A 17,196-nucleotide genomic window follows, 5' to 3' on the forward strand; every position below is an offset into this window, starting at 1 on the left:
GGTGCATTTATTGGGGACTATTTTCAGCGGCGGATTAATCCACATTTTGTGCTCTGTGTGTGTGTTTGTGTCAACAGGACGGTGTGTGTGTGTCAACAGGACGGTGTGTGTGTGTGTGTGTGTGTGTGTTTGTGTCAACAGGACGGTGTGTGTGTGTCAACAGGACGGTGTGTGTGTGTGTGTGTGTGTGTGTGTGTGTGTGTTTGTGTCAACAGGACGGTGTGTGTGTCAACAGGACGGTGTGTGTGTGTGTTTGTGTCAACAGGACGGTGTGTGTGTGTCAACAGGACGGTGTGTGTGTGTCAACAGAACAGGACGGTGTGTGTGTGTGTGTCAACAGGACGTTGTGTTTGTGTCAACAGGACGGTGTGTGTGTGTCAACAGGACGGTGTGTGTGTGTGTCAACAGGACGGTTTGTGTGTGTCAACAGGACGGTGTGTGTGTGTGTGTGTGTCAACAGGATGGTGTGTGTGTGTCAACAGGACGGTGTGTGTGTGTCAACAGGACGGTGTGTGTGTGTGTGTGTGTGTCAACAGGACGGTGTGTGTGTGTGTGTGTGTGTGTGTGTGTCAACAGGATGGTGTGTGTGTGTGTCAACAGGACGGTGTGTGTGTGTGTGTGTGTGGGATTGAGTCAGAATAAAGTACAGCGTGTGTTCAAGGTAATAAAAGAACATGTATATAATAAATGCAAAATTATGACGACTTTTTAATATTTTTGGACGACAACGGCGCACTATGGCACAGAGAAAGAAGATATATTAGACTTTGATACACACACACACAATACTTAGTTAGTTGCATAAAATCACCTGGTTTGGTCTGCGCATGGGATGTGTTGACTAAGACAGAATATATAACATTAGCTCAAAGACTTCTGTTGGAACCTTGGTGTGAATCAGGTTTCCACTTGCGTCTCGTTTCACCTCCACTTCATCTCCGGTGTCCCCAATCCCACATCCTGAGATGCAAAATAATGAAAACCACGAAGGACGTGATAATTAGCCACCATTATAATATCATCGACTCATAATCAGAGGAGTTTAAAGTTCAGTTTGTCCTCTGAAGTGTCCTCAGTCCAACGCGAGCAGGGAGTCCGACGTGTCCAGGCGTTTGGGGGTCAGAGAGGTCAAGTTCAAGAGGAACGGGTCAAGAGGCCTGAGAGGAGTTTCTTCCAGGAAACGAATGGAAACGGTTGGTTTAGTCGTAGGAGTCGTAGGAGTCGTAGGAGTCGTAGGAGTCGTAGGAGTCGTAGGAGTCGTAGGCGTCGTAGGAGTCGTAGGAGTTGTAGGAGTCGTAGGAGTCGTAGGAGTCCGTCTTCATTGAATGTATCCCTTGAGCTTCAAAGCACAATGAGTAGGGTTCGTTGGCAGCGGCAACAACATTAAAAAGTTGGTCCTTTTTCACAGGTTCAACAAGAGGGTAATGTGCGTATCCGTGCAGCTTTTATTTTTAAAAGATCCTCGTCCACTTGATGTTTTGCGATCCTATATTTGCAGTTTTTTCGATGGTGTGTTTTCGTCGCTTCTCCTCGATCGTGTGCCGACGTTATAGCACCCGATCGCTCCGTTTTCATTTGGGTTTACGTCCATCATCGTCCCAAAAAAAACATCCACTCATCCGCCGCCACATGCTTCGAGATGTTCACATGGGATGTTTTCCGTTTTATTTTCCTACTCCTTTCATTGACCAAAAACAAGCGTGGAATGTCCCCGTTTGTGAGCGAATACTGTTGGACTTCATCGATGTGAAAATGTGTCTCTTTTTTTAACAGGGACCAAAAAATACTGATTGTCGTTGGTCGTTTTGGATTTACCGCCAAATATTTTACAGCGATACTTCCATCGCGATTGTCAACTTTTCATCTGAGATGCGACACGATCGGTTATCTTCTGTGTCAAACAATTTAAAGGGGAACTTCACTCGCTTTTTCGTTCCTTCTCGGATACTTCAATTACAAATTGATGACAGAAAAGCTGCGTTACAGACAGAGCATTTGGGGTTTTGAAGAAATAGACACGCAGGAAGGGTCTATCCAGGAAATCCATCCAGTTGCATTGTGGGAAATGTAGGAGTCTTCGTTTTTGAAGCCTAATCAGGATGTCTTAGGTTTTGCTGCGTAGACTTTGAGATTTTTGAGAAAAGCGTCTAAACAAAAATAGGTTTTAGAAAACTTCATAGCTGTTGAGGATCAAAACACACAAACCAGGTGCATTGTGGGAAATGTAGGACGCTTAGTTTCATCCGTATCTCTATCTCCGCCGCTTTGTTTTTGACTGTTTTCCTGGCCTTAAAAGTGTCAAAATAAAAGACAATTTGTCTGGAAAAAAATTCAGAAACAGCCTAAAAACACCATCCAGGTGCATTGTGGGAAATGTAGGACACAGACATTTTGACAGTTTGTTCAGCCTCAATTGAGTTGTATTTAAGATATTCGTTTTTAACTAATTGTCAGAATCGTCCTTTGGTGTACAAATAAAGCAGGGAGGATCAAAACACACAACCCAGGTGCATTGTGGGAAATGTAGGACCCGTTTTGTCATGTAAATCTAAGCCTTGCTTTGATTTTGACATTTCATTTGGCCTTAAAAAAGTCAAATATGAGATATTTTTCCATATATTCTTTGCATGTATAGTCAGAATCCTCCTTGAGGTTTTGGAGAACTTCATGGCTGCACAAGACAGAAGTCAGTGTCCAAATGAAGCCGTCTGAGAGCAGGATTTTGTGATTTTCGGCACCAAAAGACACATATTAGAGGATCCAAACGACTGGATCCAGGGTAACGAAGCACACTGATTGGTCACTTAGGGGCAAAAGTTCTTAATAAATTAAAATAGACTTCTTTCTAACACCTTCAGGGCTCCATAGACCAGGACTTGAGTTCAGTTTCAGTGTTTGTAGTGCCTGGTTCAGGCCTGCGGGGGGGGCTGCGCGGTGTTGAGGTCGTGCAGCTTCCTCATGTGTTTCTTCAGGTCAAAGTTCCTGCAGAAGCCTTTTCCACAGGTGGGGCAGGTGAAGGGCTTCTTGTCGTTGTGCGTGTGCATGTGGAAGGTGAGGTTGTACACCTGGTGGAAGGCCTTGTTGCAGATCGCACACTTGAACTGCTTCTCGCCGCTGTGTGTCAGCTTGTGGTTCTTGTAGTTTCCTGCAGAGAGTCGAAGAACAGGAGTCAGAAAACACGAAATACTTTGACTAAAGAGTTTAATAAATATAATGATATCTCAGAAACTGCTTCAAAATCAGACAATATAAAGTAATTTTTTTGTCAAACTCATTATCATAAGAATCCGTTTTTGGCTGCACAAGAAATAAGTTAGTCTAAATGAAGCATTGTCTGATCAAAACACACAATCCAGGTGCATTATGGGAAATGTAGGACCGGTAGTTTCATATACATATATCGGACTCTGTCGCTTTGTTTTTGACTGTGTTGTACTGGCCTTAAAAGTGTCAAAATCAAAGATAATTTCTCTGAAAGAAATCCAGAAACAGCCTAAATACACCAGGTGCATTGTGGGAAATGTAGGACACGGACATTTTGACAGCTGTTCGGCCTTAAAAAGACTTGCATTTAAGATATTCGTTAAATGATCAGAATCTTCCTCTAGTGTCTATGAAGCAGGGAGGGTCTGATCAAAACACACAATCCAGGTGCATTATGGGAAATGTATAGGACCCCTTGTTTCATATAGCATCAGTGAAGCATTAGCATATTAAATACGTGTTTTATCCCACAGACTATAAGGCTGGGAAGGGTCGCCATTCACATTGTCCGTAATATTCTACCGTAGTATTTATATATTAATATGAATACTTTTCTACTTTCAATTGAGTAACATTTTGAATGCAGGTATTCCTACACTCTGGTACTTCTACTTGTACTCAAGTACAAGATCCGAGTACTTCTACTTTTACTCAAGTACAAGATCCGAGTACTTCTACTTTTACTCAAGTAGAAGATCTGAGTACTGTTTCTGTCAAAATGTCTGTCCTACATTTCCCATAATGCACCTTGATCAGACAATGCTTAACTTATGTCTTGTGCATGATCTCAGTCCTTCTTCTTGTACTCAAGTACCAGATCTGAGTACTTCTACTTTTACTCAAGTACCAGATCTGAGTAGCCTACTCTCTGAATATATCAGATCACTCTCTGTTTCCTCACCCTTCTGATGGAATCCCTTCCCGCAGAACTCACACACAAACGGCTTGTATCCCGCGTGTATGCGCGTGTGTGTGTTGAGCGTGGAGCTGCGGTTGAACGCCTTCCCGCACTGGTTACACTTGTGAGGCTTTTCCTGCACACACACACGGGAGGAGATGTATTTAATATCACAGAAAATACATGAATTATTTATTTGTATTTAACATGATTTGACAGATTTATATTTTGTATTTAGTTGCTGCAGGATTTAAAAACACGAGCTCATTCTGCTGAAATGATATCGATGTGTTGATTGACCACAGGATGTATTAATTATCACAGGAAGTCACACGTCGATCAATATCTATTATATTTCATTTCGGCTGAACAAGAAAGAAGTTAAAGAAGTCTAAATCAGGGGTGTCAAACTCAAGGCCCGGGGGCCACATCCGGCCCGCGACTTCATTTCATGTGGCTCCGGAAGAGCTTGCAAAGAATATAATATGTTTGTTATACGATTAAATGCCGCTTTACAGAATCAGGTTGCCCATAAACTAAATGTCCCACAATGCATCTTGTTTTGTGACATGTGCGCTGAAGAGACTTGCAATTATTTGCTTTCAGACGTAGTTAATTACTAAGTCCTTATCCTATCCGATAATAATCCAATTCAGAGGCAATAATGTAATATAACACATTATTTTATATATATTATATATTTATATATATGTATATTTTATATAGTTACAACCGGCCCTTTGAGTGCAACCATAATGCTGATGTGGCCCGCGATGAAATTGAGTTTGACACCCCTCTAAATGAAGCAGGGATGATCAACACACACAATCCAGTCATGATTTTGATCGCATGACATCACAGCTCGTGTTAACCCATAGTTTCATTGAGTCTCATTTGTTTGCGGAAGTGGAGGTGTCCCGCGTGAGGGCAATTCACCCCATATTAAATACGTGTCAACTTTGTCTGATGTTTATTTGTTGGCTGCAGGATTAAAAAGCACGAGCTGGTTTATCTGAGATGATGTGGATGTGTTGAGGGACCGCAGGAGGAGCTCAAGGAAGAAAGGCAGACAAAGCTCAATCGTGATTTTAATGTTTACTTTTTCCACTCAAACGTAGCATTTCAGTTCGACTCTGAGGCGTCTGAATACCACACCGAGCAATGTGACAAGGGACGTGTTTATTAAGCGTTTAAGGGATTCAAACATGACCACGTGGAAACAACAAAGTGCATTATTTGTTTTCACTTTAAATAAATGCCTCAGAGACCAAGACCCTTACACAACTAATATAATGATAGATTGAATGGATTAACTTCACTTTGAAATGGACTGTCAGGTCACACACGCACACGCACACACACACACACACACACACACACACACACACACACACACACACACACACACACACACACACACACACACACACACACACACACACACACACACGCACACGCACACGCACACACACACAAGTTACACAATGTACATGTATTTGATGTGTGTCCTACCTGAGTGTGTATGATTTTGTGTCTGCAGAGCGTGCTGGCCTGTCGGAAGCCTTTCCCGCACACTTTGCACACAAACGGCCGCGCGCCTGTGTGCACGGGCATGTGGCGCGTCAGGTTGTAGTGCGCGTTAAACACCTGCGAGAGAAAAAAAAATACGATGTAAAAAACACACATTAAAATAATAAAACACACATTAAATTAATAAAATACACATTACATTAATAACACACACCACACACACTGTTTATTCCCCTTAAAATAACACATATTATATTTTAGTTTATTGTCGTAAAACACATATTGAATGTGTCTGACATCACGCTCTCCAGCGCGAGGAGATGTGGTTAATTAAAATAAGAAAGTCCTCTGTCCTCTGTGCTCCAAAAGAAAGACATTTAAAGGACAATTAATGCCATTGAAACCACTTCCCCCCCCCCCCCCCCCCTTTATGTCCCAGTTTAAAGGCTCGCGATGTTTTCCAGAACGTCTTAATCTGGAGCTTTCTAATGATCAGCCTGAGTCTAATTAAAGCTGCCGGGGGTCTTCAGTGGGCTCCGAGTGCACGTGCTGTCAGGACAACACAGCGAGCTCCGTCATTGGATGCGGTTGTTTTGCAACTGTTTTTAATTTAATGACAGAATTAACAACATTTAATTTAGTTCTGATTCTACTGGACTCTGTTTTCCGACCTGTGTGAACGTGTGGGAGGTGGAGGAGTGAGTCTGGGCTACCCTTTACATTTCCTCACGTGGTATAGCACGTGTTAGACACACGGTGAGTGGATTATTCCGCTTTGTCCACTTCTTATAGTTCAGGCTTTTGTTTGAGTTGTGGGTTCAGAGGACAGATAGAGATAGGCCTGCTTTTCTTATATTTATTTTCTTTGGCACAGTCTCCTCCTCCTCCTCCTCCTCCTCCTCCTCCTCCTCCTCCTCAAAGAGCATTTACGGTCATGTATTTGTTATAAAAGGACTACACTTGGGACGTGACAATATGTCCTCACCCTTTTTGTCTTTATAATCAAAAACCTCTTATTCTGACAGATTCCCTGGAAGCTATATCAAATGATCCTGAAAGAAAGTCTAAATGAATCCAATCCCGTTTTCAATCCTATGTATGCTGTGTTGTTGTTGTTTACTTGTTGTTCACTTTAGAACTCAAACATCCCGTTCAAAATGTGCATGTTTCTAAATGACGCGATCATTTTCTAATTAAGATGATTTCCTCACGAGTGAAAGGGAATGCAGATCCTTTATCGTCTGATGATGAGGTGATATAACTCATAATTGGGCCAATTTCACTCTCCATCAGGGGTGTCAAACTCAAGGCCCGGGGCCCAAATCCGGCCCGTGACTTCACGTAATGCGCCCCCACAAGAGCTTTCAAAATATGTTTATTATACGGTTACATGCCAATTTACAGAAGTACGTTGCCCATAAACTACATGTCCCACAATGCATCTCACATTTGACTTTTTCTCATAATTTGACTTTTTTTTAATGTTGACTTTTTTTTCAGAATTTGGGTTTTCTTTTTTAAATCATTTTGTGCATGCGCACTGAAGAGACTTGCAATTATTTGCGCGAGACTTCTGCTTTCAGACGTAGTTAATTATGAAGTTATTACCCTGTCCGATAATAATCCAATGCAGAGGCAATGATGTAATATAATATATTATTTTATATTAAATATTTATATATGTATTTGTATAGTCTTGAAGTTACAGCCGGCCCTTTGAGTGCAACCATAACGCTGATGTGGCGCGCGCGCGGTTATACATGGTTATACATGTTATCCCAAAACACCGTGAATTAATCCGATTTTATGAACATCGTTAAAATTGACTTTTTAATGAAAACATGTTAAAAAAAATAATAATTCTTAAACCAGTTTGAAAAATCAACATTTTAGGTTTGAATCCGATTCAATAATACCCCAAAAATAACCCTTTAATACAAAATCCCATGAAATAGTGTAACATAAATCTGGATTCTTAAATTGATTAAAACGATGAACCTTTAATAAACGCATCTTTGAAATGTATCCCCTCAAATAGAGTAATCCAAAAGTCCATCCAGATTAAAAACAGAAATCCTAATAATAATAATAATCAGATATAAAATCTTTCGGTTTGACTTTATTTATGAAACAGTAACCAGCTGCATGTTTGTAAGTGATTTCGTTTCCTGAATGATAACAGCAAGACTTCCTGAAATGGTTTCTTTTAAATCTGGATTCTTCCAAAAGGCCATTCTTATAATAATCAGTAATAAAAACCTCTGAATTAACTCTATTTAACACATACATCATTCCGTCTCGAGGTCATATCGTTTCCTGATTATTAATACAGGTCTCAGGACTGAACACATCTTCAATGTTTCCTTTGAATCTGGGTTTTCACCAAAGGCCTAAACATCCTCTGAATTAACACTTAAGTCATTACGTCTTGAAGTCATTACTTGTATCTTATTTTTTTTGTTTTATTTCTATTTGTATTCCACACACTATCTTATCTTCTCAGTTTGCTTTAACTCCAATATACTTGTTTTTAGTCTGTAAAGCAAACTGAGACACACGTGATATTGGGCTATATAATAAAGCTTGATTTCATTTCATTTGATTTATTTAGTTTCCCGGTCAGTAATAATTATAATAATAATTACAATTATAATAATAATTATAATAATAATAATAATAATAATAATAATAATTACAATAATAATAATAATAATAATAATAATAATAATAATAATAATAATAATAATAATAATAATAATACCGGACTCGGGACTCACTTTCCCTGAAACGGTTTAGTTTAAATCTGGTCCAAAACCTTCTGAATTAACTCTCTATTTAACATAAGTCATTCCGTCGCGAGGTCATTTCGTTTCTTTCCTAATGTCTTTAATAACCGGAGCGCTCACCTTCCCGCAGACCTCGCAGGTGAACACTTTGGGTTTGTTCCCGGGACACGAGCCTTGGATCCGGGCCGCCGCCGCCGCCGCCGCGGAGCCTTTGAAGATCTTCTCGGTGAGGATGTGGTCCTTCATGTAGTTCTGGATCTGACTCTGACTCACCGGGTACCGGTCCGTCTGCTGCTGTAACCCCGGCTTCACGCTCTTCTCCGCCATGAGGGCTTTGTGGCGCGCGCTGAGCAGGTAGGAGGCCATGGGGTGCAGGTTCACGAGCCCGGGGGGCGCGCACCCTCCTCCCCCGGTGTCCCCGGTGCAGTTCAGGTAGCACACGGTGCCCATGGTGGGGAAATGGGACTGGTTCACGACGCGCGGCCGGAACAGCTTGTACTGCCCCGGAGAGGACTCATCCTGCGGGGGACCGTGCTTGTAGTTCAGCCCGAAACCCAGAAAGTCTGCCGGAGCCGCGAGAGAAGAGGCGTCAAAGTGTCCCGGTTCCAGCCCGGTGATGCTGATCCGGTGTCCGGTCTCATACCCGAGCGGCAGCAGCGGGATCATGCAGTGCAGCGGGGCCGGGTCGGGTTTCCCCGCGGGAGGAGCGGGCTGGAACCAGCTGGGGAGCGGGATTATCGACTTGGGCTCGGGCGTCCGGGCCATAATCCGGTCGATGGAGAAAGCGAGAGGTTTGCTGCCGGAGATGAGCGAGTCTGAGCCCGCAGGCTGGCTCCCAGAAGCCGGGGGGGAGCCGAGGATCCCCGCTGGGCGGCGGAGAGGACCGTCCATCACCGCCGCGATGAGAAGCTGCTGGAGGGGAAGGTCGCTCCTCACAGGCCCATCATCTGCTGGGGAACCCCCCCTCCAAACAAAATCACCTTATCGTCCTTATCGACGGCAATCAGCGCGCGCGGAGAGCCGAGACCTCGCGGGTCGTTAACCGTCCAGGAGGAGGAAGCAGGGAAAGTAGATCATTTGCTCAATACTCCGCTGTCGATTCTCTGCACTTGTCACCGCTGGATAAGAGGAGGAAGAGGAGGAGGAGGAAGGTCGTCCCTCACTTGGCAGGACTCCTGCTCAACTGGAAGGTATTTGGTAACTCCCAGGTCCCCTTGTGGCTTCGCGTGACATCATTTCTTTCCTTCTTGAATCACGTAACGCGGGGGTCAGGAGCTGCGGAGGAGGTTCGGCCGCGTCTTGGCTCCTCTAACGCCAGCCCCTCTCACGCACGGACACACGCGGAGCTGTCATGTGGCTGAACTTGAGACAGAACACGGATCGAGATGTTGAACAGGAAATGGATTTAAAGACATCGATCTGAGCCTGGGTGGGCTTTGAATATCACACTTTGACTCGGAGCGTTTTTTGTCTCCATCCTTTTATTTTTTTGCGCTCATGATGTTTGGACGCGCAAACAAACACGCCCACGACAGAAAAGGCTCTCTGTAGACTTGTGTGTATTCTGAAGAAGCAACCTGAGAAATAACAGTTAGCTGCGCTTTCTTATCTCGTCTCCTGCATGCTGTCTTTTTGTTTTGGATGCATTTGGCTCTTTTACGCGCATTTACGCAAATAAATAACACGATGTGCGCAAACCTTCATCCTTCCAGTGATGATGATGAAGAGTGAGCTGAAGCTAATAAGCAGGATTTATTGTTACATTGTGAACATTAGATGGACAGAAAGGGCCGGACACGCGAAGCAGGAGATACACATAATAAAGAATCCGTGTGTCCGGTATTTGTTTCGTGTTTCCGGACTGTGTGTTTCGTTATTGTGAAAAACACAAACACCAGATTTTAAAATGTCGTTTTTCACTTTTCAGTTAATCTGATAAAGCCTGAGATTATTATTACTCATTTATATTATTCTGATTTGTACATTTTGACGGTGAGACAATGACTGGAAATGATCGGAAGGATTTGTTAAAATATCAGAAGCGAGTAAAGATTTTTAAATTAAAAAAAAAAGTGAACATGAATCTGGATGCCCCTTCAATAGCAATACAGCAAACAGAAAACACGAGGTCTTAAAAAGGCAGTATTTAAAACAGTATATATTTTTGGCGTATCAATCTAAAACGAATGCAGTTTGTAAAAAACATTACGGTGGCATTTTTTATGAAGGAATGTGAGATTTAAGACTTTAGTATTTCTACGGGACGCTTGAGGCTCAGAGGTCGCGGAACACATTTAAACACATTTCTATAAAATACTCGTTTGGCAAAAAATACAATCATTATTTTGTCATCCAGCAAATAATTGATAAGCCTGAGGAAAAGCAAAAAGCTCTTTATTACGAAAGGCCTTGGTTGTTGCAGGCCTTCTGTGTTCATTCTGTCCTCCTAATGTTCTATAAATAATAACATGTTTTATAATAATTATATTAATGCATCTCCGTAATGTACATTTTAGCATACGCGTTATTTTTAAACCCCCGTGTTGACATCCATTAATGAAGGATAACGACTTGATACAATAATGCAGAATTGAGATTATATGACGGGTGATAACTGTTGACAAATACCTACACATATTAACTTAAAATGTCCTTAAACCTGCCTTTAACTTATAAAGCACTTATCAATAAAGGGAAATTAAAGTGTTGCCATTATTGCACACATTTAAAGATACAATAATAATACTAACAATATAATGTTTTTTTTGGCAGTAACAAAAGGCATTCTGATTGCATGAAGATGTGTCATCAGAAAACCACTTAATGAGGGAGTGGAATAAAGGTAATTCAATGTAATGTGAAGTGTAATTAAGACACACGTTATATGTGTACGTCGATGCAATTCTGCACAACACGGAAATAAGAGTTATATGCAAATAGTAAAAGAAAGTGCATTATCAAATTATTATTGACAGTGATGTGTCTTTGTTCTGCAGAGTAATTATCTCCTGCTGAATTAATTTATATATTAATATGAGCTTTAAATATTTGTGTTTTATTGTTTTTTTTAATCTTTCAATTTCATGTTTAAAAAAAAAATAATAATAATCATGAACACAACCTTTTTAAAATCTGGATGAAAAATGTGATGTTCATTAGATGTGTTTCTCTTCACTGGAAGTCGAAACCTATCTCAGCCTTTCTATTGAAACTATTATTATTTTAATTAATAATAAAGTGTCCTTGCTCTGTTCGTGACGCGGCGGCGGGAAAATGTGCGATGCTCATTTTAATGAGGAGAGAAAAGGAAGCTGATGGACCGCAGCCAGCGACAGTTTCCAAAGGAACAGAAGCCCTTAAAGGAAAACCCTTAAACCTGCAAGATTAAAGGGTAATGGAGAATAAGACCTTCTTTAAGAGGAAACAGAACACAAAGTCTTAAAGAGTCCTCTCCTCTGATGGTCAGGTGTATATCAGTATGTAGTGTCTCTACTTTAAAGAGTCCTCTCCTGCTGATGTTCAGGTGTATATCAGTATGTAGTGTCTCTACTTTAAAGAGTCCTCTCCTGCTGATGTTCAGGTGTATATCAGTATGTAGTGTCTCTACTTTAAAGAGTCCTCTCCTGCTGATGTTCAGGTGTATATCAGTATGTAGTGTCTCTACTTTAAAGAGTCCTCTCCTGCTGATGTTCAGGTGTATATCAGTATGTAGTGTCTCTACTTTAAAGAGTCCTCTCCTGCTGATGTTCAGGTGTATATCAGTATGTAGTGTCTCTACTTTAAAGAGTCCTCTCCTGCTGATGTTCAGGTGTATATCAGTATGTAGTGTCTCTACTTTAAAGAGTCCTCTCCTGCTGATGTTCAGGTGTATATCAGTATGTAGTGTCTCTACTTTAAAGAGTCCTCTCCTGCTGATGTTCAGGTGTATATCAGCATGTAGTGTCTCTACTTTAAAGAGTCCTCTCCTGCTGATGTTCAGGTGTATATCAGTATGTAGTGTCTCTACTTTAAAGAGTCCTCTCCTGCTGATGTTCAGGTGTATATCAGTATGTAGTGTCTCTACTTTAAAGAGTCCTCTCCTGCTGATGTTCAGGTGTATATCAGCATGTAGTGTCTCTACTTTAAAGAGTCCTCTCCTGCTGATGTTCAGGTGTATATCAGTATGTAGTGTCTCTACTTTAAAGAGTCCTCTCCTGCTGATGTTCAGGTGTATATCAGTATGTAGTGTCTCTACTTTAAAGAGTCCTCTCCTGCTGATGTTCAGGTGTATATCAGTATGTAGTGTCTCTACTTTAAAGAGTCCTCTCCTGCTGATGTTCAGGTGTATATCAGTATGTAGTGTCTCTACTTTAAAGAGTCCTCTCCTGCTGATGTTCAGGTGTATATCAGTATGTAGTGTCTCTACTTTAAAGAGTCCTCTCCTGCTGATGTTCAGGTGTATATCAGTATGTGGTGTCTCTACTTTAAAGAGTCCTCTCCTGCTGATGTTCAGGTGTATATCAGTATGTAGTGTCTCTACTTTAAAGAGTTCTCTCCTCTGATGGTCAGGTGTATATCAGTATGTAGTGTCTCTACTTTAAAGAGTCCTCTCCTGCTGATGTTCAGGTGTATATCAGTATGTAGTGTCTCTACTTTAAAGAGTCCTCTCCTGCTGATGTTCAGGTGTATATCAGTATGTAGTGTCTCTACTTTAAAGAGTCATCTCCTGCTGATGTTCAGGTGTATATCAGTATGTAGTGTCTCTACTTTAAAGAGTCCTCTCCTGCTGATGTTCAGGTGTATATCAGTATGTAGTGTCGCTACTTTAAAGAGTCCTCTCCTGCTGATGTTCAGGTGTATATCAGTATGTAGTGTCTCTACTTTAAAGAGTCCTCTCCTGCTGATGTTCAGGTGTATATCAGTATGTAGTGTCTCTACTTTAAAGAGTCCTCTCCTGCTGATGTTCAGGTGTATATCAGTATGTAGTGTCTCTACTTTAAAGAGTCCTCTCCTGCTGATGTTCAGGTGTATATCAGTATGTAGTGTCTCTACTTTAAAGAGTCCTCTCCTGCTGATGTTCAGGTGTATATCAGTATGTGTCTCTACTTTAAAGAGTCCTCTCCTGCTGATGTTCAGGTGTATATCAGTATGTAGTGTCTCTACTTTAAAGAGTCCTCTCCTGCTGATGTTCAGGTGTATATCAGTATGTGTCTCTACTTTAAAGAGTCTTCTCCTGCTGATGTTCAGGTGTATATGTAGTGTCTCTACTTTAAAGAGTCCTCTCCTGCTGATGTTCAGGTGTATATCAGTATGTAGTGTCTCTACTTTAAAGAGTCCTCTCCTGCTGATGTTCAGGTGTATATCAGTATGTAGTGTCTCTACTTTAAAGAGTCCTCTCCTGCTGATGTTCAGGTGTATATCAGTATGTAGTGTCTCTACTTTAAAGAGTCCTCTCCTGCTGATGTTCAGGTGTATATCAGTATGTAGTGTCTCTACTTTAAAGAGTCCTCTCCTGCTGATGTTCAGGTGTATATCAGTATGTAGTGTCTCTACTTTAAAGAGTCCTCTCCTGCTGATGTTCAGGTGTAACAATTGTTTGAATCCATTAACGAGTGAAAAGGCTTTTATATTTAGATCCGAGTGAAAATAACATGAAGGCATATTAAAAGCAGCTTGATCCAAATTCATAAAATATAAAGGGAGGTTTAATTTGATTAATTAACGACTGAAAACTGCTTTTAAATTCCCTTCAGAGCAGGGGTGTCAAACTCAAGGTACGGGGGCCAAATCCGGCCTGTGACTTCATTTCATGTGGCCCCACAAGAGCTTGCAAAGAATATAATATGTTTATTTTACGGTTACATGCCGATTTACAGAAGCACGCTGCCCATAAACTACATGTCCCACAATGCATCTCAAATGTGACTTTTTTCCAGAATTTGGCTTTTCTTTTAAAATCATTTTGTGACGTGCGCACTGAAGAGACGTGAAATTATTTGCGCTAGACTTCTGCTTTCAGACGTTAATTATGAAGTTATTACCCTATCCGATAATAATCCAAAGCAGAGGCAATAGTGTAATGCATACTTTTATATTTATTAAATATTTAAATATGTATTTTTTTATACAGTCTTGAAGTTACAGTCGGCCCTTTGAGTGCAACCAAAACGCTGATATGGGCCGCGATCAAATTTTGTTTGACCCCCCCCGCTTCAGAGCCTTTAAAATGAGATACAAGTGAAAAGAACATGAAGGCATTTGAAAAGCAGCTTGAAGGAATAACAGTAGGGATTATTCGTACCATCAATTAATGGTTCAGTGTAAAAATCCAAGGAAACGTCTTCAAATCAAATTTAATTAAATTGCTTAAAGCTTCGCAAAATTTCCTCCCAAAAATAATATAATTGCTTTGGATTTGTCTAAAATAAACTTCAAGTAACCTTGATATAAAAACAAACCAAAAGATGAAGAAGAACCTATTTTGACAGAGTGAAAAAGTAGAAAAAACTCAAAGGGAAATCAGAACGCCGCCAAGGACAAATGTCCAAGTTTAACACATTTTAAAAAGTACTTTTCCATCCAAAATGTGTGTTAATCATCGGCCGATGCCACTTGTCCGCCCATTCTCGTGAACATCGGGCAGTCGTTTGTTTGTAATCCTGCACAAAGACAGACGAACCAAGAACAGCATCCTGGCGAAGACCAGGACCGTTTCTTCCTATAGGTGGACTGTGCAGATTCCCCCCGCGGCCACTAGGGGGCCCCCAAGATGAAAGTTCAGGTTCAGCCTCAATATATTTGGGGAGAATTAAAATGAGCCGTCTTTATTTGTAGACAGCCGAGCCCCCTCCTGTGTTCGGTGAAGATATGCTGACAAATCAAATGTAGGATATAAACACAACTAAACTGCAACGATAGCAAAGCTGTGGCTTGGGTTTTTGGGGATCAATAAAGTCCAAATCATCGTTGGGCTGTCGGCCAATGAGTGACGTCTGAGGAAGATGAAAGATGTAAATTATACATTAAGAAAATGCTGCATCTCTTGCATTCATTGACGGAGAGGAGCCTCATTGTTTACCTTTTTAATATCATTTGTTGTTTCGGTTGCTTGGTTTTGGTGAAATTAGCCTGTTAAAGTGTAACAGATTGATGCGTCTCCACAGATCATCTTAAAGGCTTCCGAATCCCCCCCATTGTGGTTAAAAAAGTGTAGGAGACGTGTGGCGCAGTGGTCTAGTACGTTGGTGTTCGGATCAGGGGGTCACAGGTTCAAACCCCACTGCAGTCAGCACGTCGTTGTGTCCCTGAGACACTTCACCCCAAATTGCTCCTGTGGGGATTGTCCTCAGTGTTGAGTATACTTTTATACAAAGCGACTAACATGTAATGTAATGTAAAAACTAGGGCCCCCCAAACAGCATCATAGGGCCCCCAAACAGCTAGAAACGGCCCTGGTGAAGACAATAAAAAAACCCACGAAGTGAAACACACAGGTGCTTTAAAAACCCTTTTAATAGTGACATTTAGACACCTGAACAAAACAGGTGCACAATAAGACGATATAAATATACTTCTTCATATAGTATTGTTGTCCTTTAGTTTTTGTCCTTGGAAACGGCACTGACACACACGGGATCTGACCGCTGAGCAAACGGCAGCTTGTTAAACACGGTCTTTTTTTTTTTCAACGACACGCAAACGGACGGCAGTGAGTGAGAAACATCCGGGATGATCTGTTCAAAAGTTCCTGTTAAAAAGAAAGTCCCGATCTTTGCAGTTCGTCGGCACGTTTCTAAGACTTTGATCGATGTTGGACACGATGCAGTACGACCGTATCACCTCGACAGCTCAACATTATTCTTCACAACAGTAAGTTTCACGATGAACAAAAACTACATCAACATGTAGGCGTGATTCTGGATCTCAGAGAATTTCAACCTTTTGTGAGACTTTTTGTTTGTAGACCTGCGGAGATTTGTTTCCTGATTCGGTCCGTTTCACAGTTTCCAGTGGAAATATTTAGCGTCTCTACTTTAAAGAGTCCTCTCCTGCTGATGTTCAGGTGTATATCAGTATGTAGTGTCTCTACTTTAAAGAGTCCTCTCCTGCTGATGTTCAGGTGTATATCAGTATGTAGTGTCTCTACTTTAAAGAGTCCTCTCCTGCTGATGTTCAGGTGTATATCAGTATGTGGTGTCTCTACTTTAAAGAGTCCTCTCCTGCTGATGTTCAGGTGTATATCAGTGTGTAGTGTCTCTACTTTAAAGAGTCCTCTCCTGCTGATGTTCAGGTGTATATCAGTGTGTAGTGTCTCTACTTTAAAGAGTCCTCTCCTGCTGATGTTCAGGTGTATATCAGTATGTAGTGTCTCTACTTTAAAGAGTCCTCTCCAGCTGATGTTCAGGTGTATATCAGTATGTAGTGTCTCTACTTTAAAGAGTCCTCTCCTGCTGATGTTCAGGTGTATATCAGTATGTAGTGTCTCTACTTTAAAGAGTCCTCTCCTGCTGATGTTCAGGTGTATATCAGTATGTAGTGTCTCTACTTTAAAGAGTCCTCTCCTGCTGATGTTCAGGTGTATATCAGTATGTAGTGTCTCTACTTTAAAGAGTCCTCTCCTGCTGATGTTCAGGTGTATATCAGTATGTAGTGACTCTACTTTAAAGAGTCCTCTCCTGCTGATGTTCAGGTGTATATCAGTATGTAGTGTCTCTACTTTAAAGAGTCCTCTCCTGCTGA

The 17,196-nt window shown here is 41.3% G+C and overlaps 1 protein-coding gene across 1 annotated transcript; it reads right to left on the reverse strand.

The window, feature by feature from the left end:
• Nucleotides 1-716: 716 nt before the first annotated feature.
• fezf1 (FEZ family zinc finger 1) lies at nucleotides 717-9,716 on the reverse strand. Its single transcript, XM_034085651.1, has 4 exons — nucleotides 8,599-9,716; nucleotides 5,675-5,809; nucleotides 4,166-4,298; nucleotides 717-3,145 (listed from the first exon to the last, which is right to left on the reverse strand). The coding sequence occupies exons 1-4, from the start codon at nucleotides 9,367-9,369 to the stop codon at nucleotides 2,910-2,912; spliced, it is 1,275 nt and encodes a 424-aa protein (XP_033941542.1). The 5' UTR covers nucleotides 9,370-9,716; the 3' UTR covers nucleotides 717-2,909.
• Nucleotides 9,717-17,196: the final 7,480 nt, after the last annotated feature.

This window comes from Pseudochaenichthys georgianus, chromosome 6 (genome assembly GCF_902827115.2).
Source record: "Pseudochaenichthys georgianus chromosome 6, fPseGeo1.2, whole genome shotgun sequence".
NCBI lineage: Eukaryota > Metazoa > Chordata > Actinopteri > Perciformes > Channichthyidae > Pseudochaenichthys > Pseudochaenichthys georgianus.

What these genes read in the sequence shown, in the direction of transcription:
- fezf1 (XM_034085651.1), bottom strand. Translation starts at nt 9,369, where the DNA reads ATGGACGGTCCTCTCCGCCGCCCAGCGGGGATCCTCGGCTCCCCCCCG. An exon ending in CCTGCGAGGTCTGCGGGAAG is followed by an intron (nt 5,810 to 8,598) that starts GTGAGCGCTCCG and finishes TTTCTCTCGCAG; the next exon opens with GTGTTTAACGCGCACTACAA. An exon ending in GAAGGGATTCCATCAGAAGG is followed by an intron (nt 3,146 to 4,165) that starts GTGAGGAAACAG and finishes GACTCTCTGCAG; the next exon opens with GAAACTACAAGAACCACAAG.